Source organism: Malaya genurostris, chromosome 2 (genome assembly GCF_030247185.1).
Source record: "Malaya genurostris strain Urasoe2022 chromosome 2, Malgen_1.1, whole genome shotgun sequence".
NCBI classification, from domain to species: domain Eukaryota; kingdom Metazoa; phylum Arthropoda; class Insecta; order Diptera; family Culicidae; genus Malaya; species Malaya genurostris.
In genome coordinates this window covers 46,760,495-46,774,552 of record NC_080571.1, presented here as the reverse complement: position 1 = coordinate 46,774,552, position 14,058 = coordinate 46,760,495, and the positions used below count along the sequence as shown (strand labels likewise).

The following is a 14,058-nucleotide window of genomic DNA, read 5'->3' as shown; positions in this document are numbered from 1 at the left end:
CGCTTAATGAGATGGTTTCCTGAACCGGAAGTCGGATCTTGATGAAATTCAGGAGTTATGTATAGAATCATAACACCTTTAACTTGAACCTCCATCGCTCGGAGGTCCTAATAATTTACGACGCGTTTTTTTATTTGTCGTTTAGATCATGTTTAAACAAGAATACTTTAGAAATGAATTGGTGTCGAGATATGATGTATTATTTATTAGAGACCCCCAAAATAAAATGTTTCCATCATAACTTTTTTCAATAAATTTTTAGAATTTTCAAATGTTCTACAGTTGTGTTTTAATCATCAAAATATATATTTCTGCCAAAGGTTGCATATTTTTATGTTCACAAACTAAAAAGTCTTTGAACTATTTAATTACAAAATACTACATATTCAAGTATCAATATCTCGAAAATGTGGAAATATGTGGAACCAATTTCAACAAAATTAAAAAAAAAATCTTTTTTGATTGAAGGAACGCTGCATCAGAAGACCTCTCCGTTCATTTATTTATTTCAGTACTTTGTGGAAAGTTGTTTGCTTTATTTTAATCTGGTCCCATTTTCTTGCTTACTTTAATCAATATTGAAGTACAAAAAAGATTACATACATACACAGACATTTTGCATACTCGACGAACTGAGTCGAATGGTAAATCACAGTCAGCCTCGGCTCAAAAGTCGGTTTGCATAGCCTTTCTATACTGTAAAAACTGGCTCACTTATACGAGACAGCATTCCTACTAAAATATTTTTATCAAAAAATTTACTAATAGAAGAAAGTTAACTCAATTATCCCTAACTGGATGTTTCTCTGCTAGGTTTTTATCTGGATTAAGAATTAGATTTACTCTTTCCGTTTCCTAGGGAAAAAAGCTAATGCAAAGCAATTAAACATTAAAAAATTCGTCATTGCCAGGAGCCCTCATGGGTTTAGTTCCTTAATGGTTTGCTTATTTTCATCAAAATTCGTCTCAGTAGCGTCATCTTGTAACAATACTGGAGTTGTGCACGCTCTCAAACTGCTGAACCAGTTTTGAGCATTTTCGCCACTTCTAAAAAGTAAGGAATGTATCGAAAATAAGCTATCCACACATTTTTCTTTCAAATTATGATAAAAAACGATATTTCATTCAAACTAAAAATTGATCCTTTATTGTACGAGGTTAAACTTGAGCATAATGAAAACTGGATGAAATTTAAATTATTCCTTCATTACATGTTCCGGACAAGTGTTACATCGCATGTTTTGGACGCTTGAACCCAAATTTGTTTGAACTCCTGCATGTTCCCAGCTTCCTTACCAGTCTTCTTGAAGACCCTCTTCACGATTGCCCAGTAACGTTCGATGGGTCGAAGCTGAGGGCAATTTGGTGGATTAATATTTTTCTCAACGAAATTTATACTCTTTTCCACAAGCCAATTGAGAGTGGTTTTGGCATAGTGAGCCGACGCTAAATCCGGCCAAAACAGTGAAGGTGTACTATGTTCCTTATATAAAGGTAGCAATCTCTTCTGTAGACCTCAGATCGACAGAGTTCTGCATTTACAGTTTACAGTTTACAGTACAGTAGTGCAAAAAATGGTTGCCATTAAACCACAGGAACATATTGCTTGCCATACCAGTACCTTTCGACCAAATTTCTCCACATGAATCGACCTGTCCGCATCGCTCACATCCTCCCCAACGACGACAATAAAGTATTGTGGACCTGGAAGGGTTTTGGAGTCCTTCTTTACATAATGCTCATCGTCTATTAAAACGCATGCATCAGGACACTGCAAAAGACACGAATACAATTTCCAAGCCCTTGTTGCTGCTCGCTTCTTCTGCACGGAGAACCCTTCGATCATAAAATTGCTATATCACAGTTTTTGATTTTTGCGATAGTTGATTTAACTAATTTATTTTTGATTCAACCAATATGGTTTTTGATTTGCATATATTCAAGTAGTTGAAAAATATGTTGTTTTGAATGCTGTCAAATGCCGGAGACAGTTGAAAGCAAAATAATGCAAAATCAACAACTTTTTTAGTTAAAATCTGTTCGCGTCGCTTCAAAATGTCAATGAAAACAACATCGATGATTAAAGCGTTTGGTGAAATTGTGTTCATTCGATTTGAGAAATTTATGATAACAAGTGTTTATCTAACAGCGGTGTGGTGATAAAGTTAACCTTATTTAAGATGAAAACGATTTGGTGACAAATTAGAAAATGTTAATGAATGATCATCTCGTAATCTTTCAGGTATGCGTAAAAATTTTATACTTCAAATTCGATCATTGATTTACTTCCAGCAGACTGTTTTACTTCCAGCTGTTTGATACCGATGATGATGTTCATGCATTAGCAATAAAACGCTTTTGACATGAATTCAATTTATAAAAGTAACAGGAGCGAAAGGTTTCAAACACACAGAACGCGCTGCGATTGAATGGCGCGTTTGAATTGCCGTCGAAAAATTCCAATTCCCAGCGTTTGATGCACCCAAGCTCATATAAATAGACTAAAATTATCAGTGCATAACTTTAGTTCAACCGTTTGAAGACATCATCTTTCAATACTCATTTTAGGTAAATTTAATAATTTCGCTAATTTACTCGCCCCTCCGGGCACTTTTGCTGATTGAAAACGTTTTTCTACATCAATCATTTCCGATCGAATCAGAAGAATTATTTTCGAATTTAGATCTTTACTGATCTCGACTTGACATGATCATGATCATTCAAAAATCAAAATCACTTAGAGATCAGATCAGTTCTGATTTCGTGATGATAATTTATTCCTTGGTTAACATGACTTGAAATCAGCAGGTGGTGGTTTCGGTGGTTTTCCCAGCCCTAATGATATTACATGTCAATATAAAATACTGTTTATATTTAACAACGATATTTATTTCATGAATCTCAACATACCGAACTTATTTCAAATAGATCATGACGTGTATCAGTAAGTATATTTTGATTATTTTCGCAAATCAATAACATTGTTCGAGTTGATTCAACTATTGACAATGTCTAAAACAAATAAAACCGATTTATTTTTCAACTAACAGAATTGCACTTCCTTTTCAATACGCGACATTTTGAAAACACAGAATTTCAACCGCACAAACAAGTAAACAAACGAAAGCTGACAGAAAAATCTGAGCATAAAAAACCATCACAAGTACATGCGTACAAGACGAATGTATGTGGATAGCTTATTTTTGATACACTCCTTATTTGATTCCCTTCTCGGAGAGCTGAGATTATCTCGAGTGGTTCATGAGAAGCTTCTTTATAAGAATACGGTTTAATTGCTTCAACTTCTTTAGAGGACATTCCATTTATTTCATTTCTTATTTTGAGGACCAAGGATAAGCCCGCTGGAGATGAAACTCATTTGATGTCTGTCACGTTTGAGCAGTGTTTGCGAGTAAACAAGACTGAACACTTTGATGCGTTTAAAACAATCCACGCCAGGACGACACATGGCACTAGTTCGCGACTGCAAAAATATAGTGTCTTCCAATTTTTTCACTAGTTAATATAATTTGAAATCGTCTGCGAAAGATAGCTTGTGACATTTAAAAAATAAGTTAAGACCGTTAAGGTGGAGTAAAAATATAAACGGTCCTAAGTGACTGCTGTAATGTTGTAATGCAGTCTTCGATTTTTACTGACATTTCACGACCAACTAGGTAAAACTTTAGCCATTTGAGTAGTGATTCGCCGAGTCTATTGAGTTTTGCAACTGTTATTTGATGGTTTATTTTGTCGAAAGCAGCGGAGAAATTAGTATATATACCAGCGTCAACTAGTTGACAAACTTGTAGATATCGAATAATGAAAGATGTGTAAGATAATAAGTTTGTTGAGGTAGATCGATGCAGCATAGATTCATGTTAACTTACAGAGATGTAGTTGCTGCATTAATGCATAACGAATTTGAGAACTATAATTTTAAGTCATTTGGATACGGTTTATAGCGCGACTATCCCACGGTAATTGGAAACATCAGATTTGTTTTCCTTTTTGAACGCAGCAAAAATGAATGATTTTTTCCAGATGTCGGGAAACGTTCCTGAATTGAGTGATATGTTGAAAGTATCGATAAAGGAATTAATAGGCTGTTCGAGCATTGTTTAAATACTAAAGAGGAAATTCCATCCGAACCAGCGTTCGATGATTATTTCAATTTAGAACACGCTTCTGCAATTATAATATCAGTAATTAAAGGGCATGGCCCAATTGGAGAACGACGAAGAACATTGATAAGGTTACATGCAAAATTACACTGCTAAAATGACGTTGAAATTGGTTGTAAATATAAGTTAAAGCCGATGATTACATAACGCCAAGAAACATCTTGTATTCATATTAGAGACTGCGACAGTGTAATTAGAGACTGCGACAGTTGCTTAAAGTGGGATGTTATTTTCGCAGATCTCAGGAACAACTCATTAATTTTTTTTACATTTTTACATAAAATTTACACTGTTGCAGTCTATAATAAATATCAATAACTACATAAAAATTGAAGATTATGCAACCCATAGTTGTTTTTTAATCCACGTTCGAAAAAAATAACGGAAAAACAAAATCTTTATGACGATGGATGAATATTATTCCGTAACGTATGTACTTCGGTTCAATCCACTTCCCAATAGTTTGTTTGTAACTTGTTCACTAGTTATCCCTTCAAAACAAAACCATGGTATACTCACATAATTATGTTCCAAATCGGGATGGTCCGATTCGAGACCATCGTCCAGAATGGTCACCACAACACCTTTCCCCGTCACGCCCTCCTTCCAGGCTGGTATCACATTCATGTCTAGACCATTTCCTCGATTCTGGAAGGGAAATTTGAAGAAATCAGTCAGCCACTCTATAGGAACCATTCAGCTAGCATCCATCACTCACCAGGTACCACATTTCTGGCCACTTGGGATCATTGAGCTGTATCAGGTAGGACCCCTTGAGGGGCCGAAAGTCACGCTTCGAGCGACTTTTCGCCCGCTGTTGTTTCGCCCACCGAACTCGATGGTCCGTGTCCAGCCGCCGTTGGTGATGTGCTGAGGGGTTCACCGATCGTTTCTGCACGTGTCGGTGCTCGAAGTGGTAGTATTCGTCGAGAATCTAGAAAGGAAAAATAAACAAAGGGGAAGCAATTTTGAAATATGTGCTATGATTGGAGTAAATACAATGCTATTTACTTGGGTTCACCAGGCGGGTTCGATTTGTTCCATAAAATTTAGCATCGGTTTTCCGCCGTGAAACCAAAATTACGATCAATAACAACACCAATGAGGTCCGTTTAATAAAGCAAACAAAACTGCTATCAATAGTGGAAAGTCTAACGTTTCCACTCCATTAGGTCGAGCCAACGGAAGATAATGAATAGCCACCCGTTCCGACCGGGATCTGGATTCACCGAACGGCAATAAAATATTGTTTTCAATGACTCAGCTGCGGGTAAAGCTTTCGTTCAGTTATACCGTAATTTTTCATCAGGTTTTCGGTAGGATGCTTCCAGTTATATATAATATGTTGTACAAACGTGCACAAACACACACACAGGCCAGGTTTCTCTTTCTCACGCATTCGTCGTTGGAACTATTCTGTTCGTGAATGGACTAATCGGAAAATCAGTTACAATGGAAAACCCAACTAAGCGAGGCCAACACAAAGCTTGAGGTCGTCAGGGATTTGGGAAAAATGTTGAACCTTGTACACCGAGCCAACGAGGCTTGAAATTTATATTTGTACGTGGTAAAAGGTTGATTTGCTGCCCACAGTGTAGAAGCCGAGGGATGTTTGCTATTCGGAAAATTTATATTTCAACCGATTAAAATTGATTAAAATGCTTCATGCGTTGAGCAAACTGTGCACCAGTTCAAACAAATTTTACTAATTGGTGAGAAATTCACACGTGTGTGAATAACAAGCCGTCATGTTATTAGGATGCGTGAAAACATTGAGTTAGGCAAATAATCATGGCTTCAAAATTTAATTTAATTCCACCTTAGACACGTGTCAGTAACTCCACTAAACACGATTATTCGTAACAATCATTCAATGGATCATCGGACCTCGAAATATTCCAGAAATTGAGTAACAGCTTGTTATCACTAGTGATTTGTATTGTATAATAATCACACCACGAAAACCCCCCAATGATATTGCTTAGAATGTGTAGCATAAAGATGTAAACATGTAATATTGTGTGATTGGAAAATTTAATGACATGAAATAAAAAAAACTGATAGCAAGAGCGGCGACTTGAACTGAAAATCCATGGATCACAAAGTACGTCTGTTAATCGATTGAACCACAAAAGCACACATCTGCATGGCATATAAATTCATACATTCGCACTTGCTAGCCAAATGCAAATTACAGGCGAAACCAGCAAAAATTCATGCTAATCCAACATTAAGTCATTACATATGAGATTTTCCGTCATTTGATAAATTGTGGTTTTATGAATTGCATCGTATGAGGAATTAGGACATCAGTGAAATTTATTTTTTCTGTGTACTCAACCAAAAAATACTATTCATAACGAAATGATATTTTGAAAATTCGACAAATGATATTTTTGATAATATTAAAAAATAACAAAAGTTGTCAAAGCACTCTGAGTGGAGACCGCAGTCAACCCGGGTTCGAAGAGACATATGACCTTTAGAAACGAAACAAAAATAGTACTCTGAATATAGTAAAGGTGACAAAATATCTGAACAATCACGACAATCGTAAACATCCATCATAGTATTTCGTCACACTCCGTTTTTGACTCGTTAGACTTGAACCCGTAAGAGTAAGCTTATTTTCGACTCTTTCGATTTCGGTATCATTCTGATGTAATGTCTCCCCTGATTTTTCAGTTGAAAAACCAAGTTTCAACTTTTTCGCAGAGTACACGCAGCACTGGCAAACAAGTTAAAATGTAAAGATTATATTTATTGGTTCAATTCCGGCTCATTGGTTCCGCCCAAATCCTTAAAAAATACAACAACAATTTTGAATTTTGCGGCTTTCTCAGTCAAATGGAAATAGGCAAACGATTTGTTTATAAAATTGCTCGACGTTTCGGCCGTTTTTGAAGGCCTTTTTCAAGGGAAATTTGGTCTAATCGTTATTGTCAGTCTCGTTGATTTCCAATACTGACAATAACGATTAGACCAAATTTTCTTTGAAAAGGCCATCGAAAACGGTCGAAACGTCGGGCAATTTTATAAACAAATCGTTTGCCTATTTCCATTTAACTGAAAAAGCCGCATTTCTTCCGATAAAACTCCAAATCAGTCGATGTATATAAGTTTACAATTTTAAAAATAATGAAAATCAACGAATGAAAAAAATATGATAAAAATAAATGATAATTTGCGAGAATTGTGAAAAATTGAGAAGAAAAAAGGATGCAATAAGAATCGAAATATTTATACAAACGAACAAAATAATAAAATTAACAAAAAAAAAAAAAACAAAAATTACCACAATGATGAAAAGCCGCGAAATCAGGAATATAACAAAAATCGTGAACGAACGATGTGTATGATTCTTACGCGAATCATAGATATGATAGAAATTTCTAAATTGCGGAAGAGAAGAGTAAAAATAAGAAAAGTATGAATAAAAATAAAACACTGCATGACAACAATTAACACTGAAATGTTTTTTGTGGATCTTTTAATGTAGATTTCCGAAGTTAATTTTTTTTTCTTTGGGATTTACGAAATTCGGTAAAAATAACAAAATTACAAACATCATAGCAATTCTTCTCATAAAAAAAATCATAAAAATAGATAAAATCACAGAAATCACGAAAGTTATAAAATTATTAGAAGTCAAAAATTATTAACAAAATTAGTGGAAGATAGAAAAAAAATACATGCAAAAGTAAATAATATCACAATCGTTAAAATATTACGAAAATTTTTAAAATAGAACAAGAATATCAAGAAAAAAGTTTAAAAATCATAAAAATTAAAATCTCAAAATATGGGAAAGTGATGAGTTGCATTGAGGTCTATTTTTATGCGGCTGTTTTATGCGGTTTTTTTCTACAAGGTTTTTTCTCGCTGATTTCCGAAGTTACGCGGTTTTTACCTTTTTTTATATATATAAAAAATAGGTATAGAATTCGCTCAAACTTTCGAAAAATTTTCCGAGGCCCGGAGGGCCGAATGTCATATACCAATCGATTCAGCTCGACGAACTGAGCAAATGTCTGTGTGTGTGTGTATGTGTGTGTGTCTGTATGTGTGTTGTCAACTAAGAGGTCGAGATCTCAGAGATGGCTGGACCGATTTTGATCAAACTAGTCGCAAATGAAAGGTCTCCCCGTCACCCAGAACGCTATTGAATGGTTTTGAGATCGGATGTTTACTTTTTGAGTTATACGAAGTTTTATGTCAAAATTTTCAGTTTTTTGACAGTATCTGTCACATTTGACCTTGAAAACAGAATATGTTTCCAGACTTAGATTTCGCTCGGTAATACCTATCCAACAAGCCATAGATTGTTAAAATCCGTCCATTTTTAACGGAGATATCGATATTTTTGTGTAAGCCTTATTCCAGTAGAAGGAATTTTGAGCGCTGTATGAAAAAGCAATGCTTGGGAGCAACATGAAACACGATTTTTTATACTGTTACATATAATTGTTTCTAAGTACCAAAAAGACTGTGTACAGCATCCTTTTTTATGACAATTTGCCTCGGACCAATTTTAGCTCGGTTCATTTTTGGCAACATAATCTTTCGAATATGGCATATGTAAACCAGATGATACCAGCATTATCGAGTTGGAAGTAATTCCATAATTATATTGATTTAAACTATTTACAGCAATAAATGCTGGAAGAACATGACTTCCATATACCATACGACTCAGTTCGTCGAGATCAGCAAATGCGTGTGTGACAAATAATTTCACTCAATTTTCTCGGAGATGGTTAAACCGTTTTCTACAATCTCAGATTCATATGAAAAGTCGTATACTCCCAAACAAGGTTCCTGAATTACGTTTGGATCCGACTTCTGATTGCGAAACCACAGGATGATATGTGAAACGAAATTAAAATAATGCAATTAATTTTTCTCGTAGATGGCTGAACCGATCTAAGATTCAAATGAAATCTAAGAATCATCTATGATTCAAATGAGAGGTCTTGAAATCCTATAAAACCTCTTACTTTTTAGTCAGATTCGACTTCTGGTTTAGAAAATGCAGGGTGATTAGTATAAAAATGTCCATTTCCCATAAATTAATCAGGTTTATCGGGTTTGCAGATTTGGATAGTCGATTACCAAATAAATTTATTTCAGTTTGAGCGGTATTCGTTTTTGGATTCGGAATGTACCCCCAAATTTTAATTCGCACTACAATTTCTCAAACATGTCTACACACTGCTCAGGTGAATTTAACTGATTTCGGCTACACCGATTTTAGAATTCCGGTTCCAGTATCGAATCGATTCTCAAAGCTCAATCATTTTCTCATAAAAGACCAAATCGAACTTCAAAAAGAAATATTACCGGACTTAAGGTCCCATACAAAATTGGTGAATTTTATCCGATTCTGGAATTACAGATGATGAGTTTATAAATTTCATGTAAATTGTTTGGCGTAATAATTTATGGCCATTCGAATCATTTTGGGCTATGCTAATTCCTGAATACCGGCTCTGGAAGTACCATAAATAATGACGAAAAACTCTAAAGTGGAACTTACTTCGACATCTCATGGAATGTTCAATCGATTGTCGCACGCTAAGATTGAAATTCGATGTTTTGCAGTTTCGACATTACAGGGTAATAGGTGATTAAAATCTCAATTTGCCGTTTAAAACGACGATAATTAAAATAATGTCATGAGAACTAAAACACCTAAGAATATCCATGCAAAAACACATGCGTATTGACAAAAAAAAGGTATCATCTCACTGCTAGGTGGATTAATCACGTTTTTATTGCGGATTCACGAAGCTACGCTGTTTTATTGTTTTGTCTTAGAAATGCCTTAGACGTCGAAATCTGGTGTTATCCCAAAACTTTTTTAAGTAAACTCTCTGACACTTGGAAAATTTTCGAATTAAAAAATATTGTTTCTAGTTTACACTAGACGTTTCATGCATTTCTAATACTGCAGGTATCAATAAATAATTTTCGATTTCGGAAATCTCAAAATTTTCCTGAGTCGATTTCTTAAAAAAATATTTTTTTTTAGATTACACCAGATCTGGACGTTTCATGCATTTTTAAGATATTAGGCATAAAAAAAATTCTTAAGTTTTGCAGTTTTTTTAACGCAGACTTCCGAAGTTACGCGGTTTTTTTACTCGAATTTTTGAAGCTACGCGGCTTTTTCTACGCGGATTTTCGAAGTTACGCGGATTTTTTATGCAGTTTTCCGAAGTTAAAAAGAAACCTCCGTGCATTTGATTGAAGGTATTAAAATACACGATATTGGAAAAAATCATAACATTTCAAACATCGTAAAAATCATGAAAAGATAAAAAATACGAAACATCTTATATACCTTATGATAAAAAAGAACCGGAATTTTCATTTTAAAATTCCCGCGCTTGTCCAATGGGTAAACTTTTATTCTCTCAACGTTGGCAACACTTTTATACACATTCTGTCAAATTTTGAAGCATATCGTACGATTAGTTTTTGTTTGGCGTCTATACAAAGAAGTTGAAAATTTTTCGTGTGGCGATTTTTATAATGGATGAAAATTTAGAACAACGTGCGTGCATCAAATTTTGTGTTGCAAATGGATTTAAGTGTTCCGAAACGTTGAAAATGTTAGAAAAGGCCTGTGAGTCGTGTCTAGGAAAAACACAGGCATACGAGAGGTATAAACGCTTCAAAGGTGGTCGTACAAGCTTGGATCATGATGAGATCCCTGGCCGCCCAACAACATCTGTTACTGAAGAAAACATTGAATCGGCGAAGCAAATCGTGTTGCAAAATCGTTCTGTACCGATTAGAGAGATTGCTGTGTTGTTGGGCATCTCTTATGGATCAGCCGAACACATTTCAACTGATGTTTTGGGTTTGAAACGCGTCGCTTCTCGGCTGGTGCTAAAAAAGCTGAATTTCAGCGTTGGTTGTCAGTTTTTGGCCAAAAACTCATCAACCAAGCACCGTACTCTCCAGATATGGCCCCGTGTGACTTTTTCCTCTTCCCCAGACTCAAATTGCCATTGCGGGGAACGCGTTTTGAGACCATAGAGACCATAAAAGAGAATTCGCTGCGTGAACTAAAGGCCATACCTTCGGCGGCCTATAAAACTTGTATGGAAAATTGGATCAAGCGTTGGCATGCATATATTGCCGCAGGAGGAGAGCACTTTGAAGGCGATAATAAAGAAATTTATTTAAAATTGAAATTTTGCTATATTTAATAAAATTTCGGTTATTTTTTGATCATAAGGTATCATGATTAGTAAGAAATCAACGCAAATTTAGAAAAATAAAACATGAAAATCATGAAAATATCACTAGGATGATCGCCTAAATCTTGATAAAATCGGATACAGCCATCTACGAAAAAATTGAGCGTTTTGTTCGTTATGTCACTTATACCATTATATCTCTGGAATCGGAAGTGACATCCATGCGATCTTTCAACATGATCCACGACTCAATAGTATCTCTCAAACTAGTCGAAGCATGTTTGAAATCGGAACAGCCATCGAAGAAAACAAAGGACGAAAAAAGAGCATTTTGTCGTTAATGTCACTAATGCCATTCTGTCTCCGGAATCAGAAGTGATCGCAAATTGGTTTTTGAACATGATCAATAATGCAATAAAACCCTTCAAATGGTGAGTCTAAGTTTGTTAAAGTAATGATCGGAAAGAAAAAATGCGTTGTTTGAGATACGTCACTTATACCATTATATCGCCAGAACCCGAAGTACCATCCACCTGAACTTTGAACTCGATCAATGACCCAACATAAGCTTCCAAACAAGCCACCGCTTATTGAAAACGGTGTAGCTATATTGAGCGCTAAGAAAAAAAAATCCGTTTTGTCGGTTACGTCATTTATACCATTATATCACTAGAAGTTACAGTCATCAGAACTAGACGACCCAAATAGACTCAGTGAAAATTAAGCTCTAGAATCATACTACAGATCAGAAGCACTAAGTTTTCTCACGGTGACTTTTCTTCTAGAAGTAGCCGTTTTTTAGTCATGAGATGAATAGAACCCAAATTCCTATTAAATTGTTCGGTTACCGGCACCCTTTTCTTTTAAGCTCTGACTAAGTGTAAAGCTAAAGTCCCTAGCTAACAACTGAACAAGAACCAAATTTGATTCAATCGATTGAAACAACTTTATTATAAATTTAGTAAAGTGATAAATGTTGGCCATTTCAAAAAAGGTGTTCGGTTACCGGCACCCCAAGAAATTTCGCTAAAAATGGAAAAATATAAGTAAAAACTGCAATTATTCAAAGAAAAAACGAAATTTATTCTTTTCGGAGGCATTTTGGACAAAAGTCTTCATTGTCTGATGGTGATTCCGCCTTGGCCAATGATTTGTATGGTGGCGCCTTTCTTGTTGATTAGGCCGGTCTTCCACCGGCTTCGCGGGATTGAATACGTTGCTGCAGTCGAATTTATTGCCTTCTTATCCATTAAGCAACGTTCAATGGCATTAATCAGTGCATAAAAGTTCATTTTTCTTGACTTGGACGATTTGTTTGAAGTCGCATGGCTAACAGAGCCAGAGAACCATATAAGTTTTTACTTATATGACGGATGTATCGAAGCCGTCAAGTTGTCCACATGTTGCATATCGCCCGAGATGCCAGACAATACAATAAGTTAAGCTAGCAAAAACGAAAAGATCGCACCAATTTTCAAAAGTCTGTAATTTCTGACCAATGTCTGCAAACAATCGAAGTTTCCAAAGTGTGTAAAAAGTCTTTAGACGAAAAAAGGTTTACATGTTAACTAAGAAATTGGATAATTTACAGTCAAAGTTGCAGACTTGGCATCTCTGCATATAACTGATAATTTTTCACGATTTATCGAAAAAAATGGGGTATCGGTAACTGAACACCTTGGGGTGCCGGTAATCGAAATCGGTACGCATTTTGAAAATTACTAAAAAAAACTTTGGTTGCGAAAATTTTGATAGCATCCGGTATTAAGCCACTGAATAGATCGATTTCACCTCATAAATATTCAATCCACTCACCTTTCCGATTGATGCTTTTCAATTTATGATACAATAAGAATAGTTATAGAAAACTTTTGTTGATTTTCACGCAATTAAAATTTGTTTTAAGCGCAGCAAAAAGTACAAGCGTCTGTTTGCTTTGGTATTCGGCATAAAAAGAACGTGCTGCTATTACACACTTGACATTTGTCGAAATGACGCTACCTGTTTTCTGTCAAAAGTTACGGTGGGGTGCCGGCAACTGAACACTGCCGGCAACCGAACAAATTCCCTATCATTGATTGTTCAAAAATAGTATACAAGATTAAGTTGTAATTGCAATTGATTGCAAGAAATATATCACCGAAATCATAATTTTAAGTATAATTTATTTATTTTTTTAAGTATATTTTTTTTAAAGTCATTATTGGTTGTGAATATCACGTGGGAAGCATTATCCATCAGTACAGATAATTATGAATAATGAACTAGAAAATTCAATAAAACGCGTAGGGGAACGTGCCAATTGAACCAATTAGTTCTGATTCTGAAGCTTGAAACCTTGCGCCTCAAAGCCATTAGAGTGGTTAAACAAAGTTTTTTGGATACCAAATATTAGTGAGAAGGCACTGCAAAATCATATACGTAGGTTGGTACTTATGTATTTAGCCTTGACCTTTAGGTGTTGCCCGGTACACCATTACCATCTTCAGAACATTCTGTCATGTGAGCGCTATTTGCTGAAAATTTTGCCTCGGCAAAATGGAATTGAATCGTGAACATTTTCGTGCTATGATTATTCGCAATTGTTTGACTTTTGGCAGTGTAGCACCATCTTATGCGACTACCATTTGTTTGCCAGGAGTGTCTCGTGAAATGAGGAAAGCAAA

The 14,058-nt window shown here is 35.4% G+C and overlaps 1 protein-coding gene across 3 annotated transcripts in view; it reads right to left on the bottom strand.

Annotated features, from left to right (window-relative positions):
- The window catches only part of LOC131427288 (furin-like protease 1), a 664,527-nt gene that overhangs the window by 60,494 nt on the left and 589,975 nt on the right, over positions 1 to 14,058 (bottom strand). For all 3 annotated transcript variants that reach the window (XM_058590335.1, XM_058590336.1, XM_058590334.1), the window contains 2 exons: positions 4,903 to 5,118; positions 4,704 to 4,832 (listed from right to left, as the gene is read on the bottom strand). In XM_058590335.1, the coding sequence (XP_058446318.1) occupies positions 4,704 to 4,832; positions 4,903 to 5,118 (345 nt within the window). The remainder of the gene's footprint in view (positions 1 to 4,703; positions 4,833 to 4,902; positions 5,119 to 14,058) is intronic.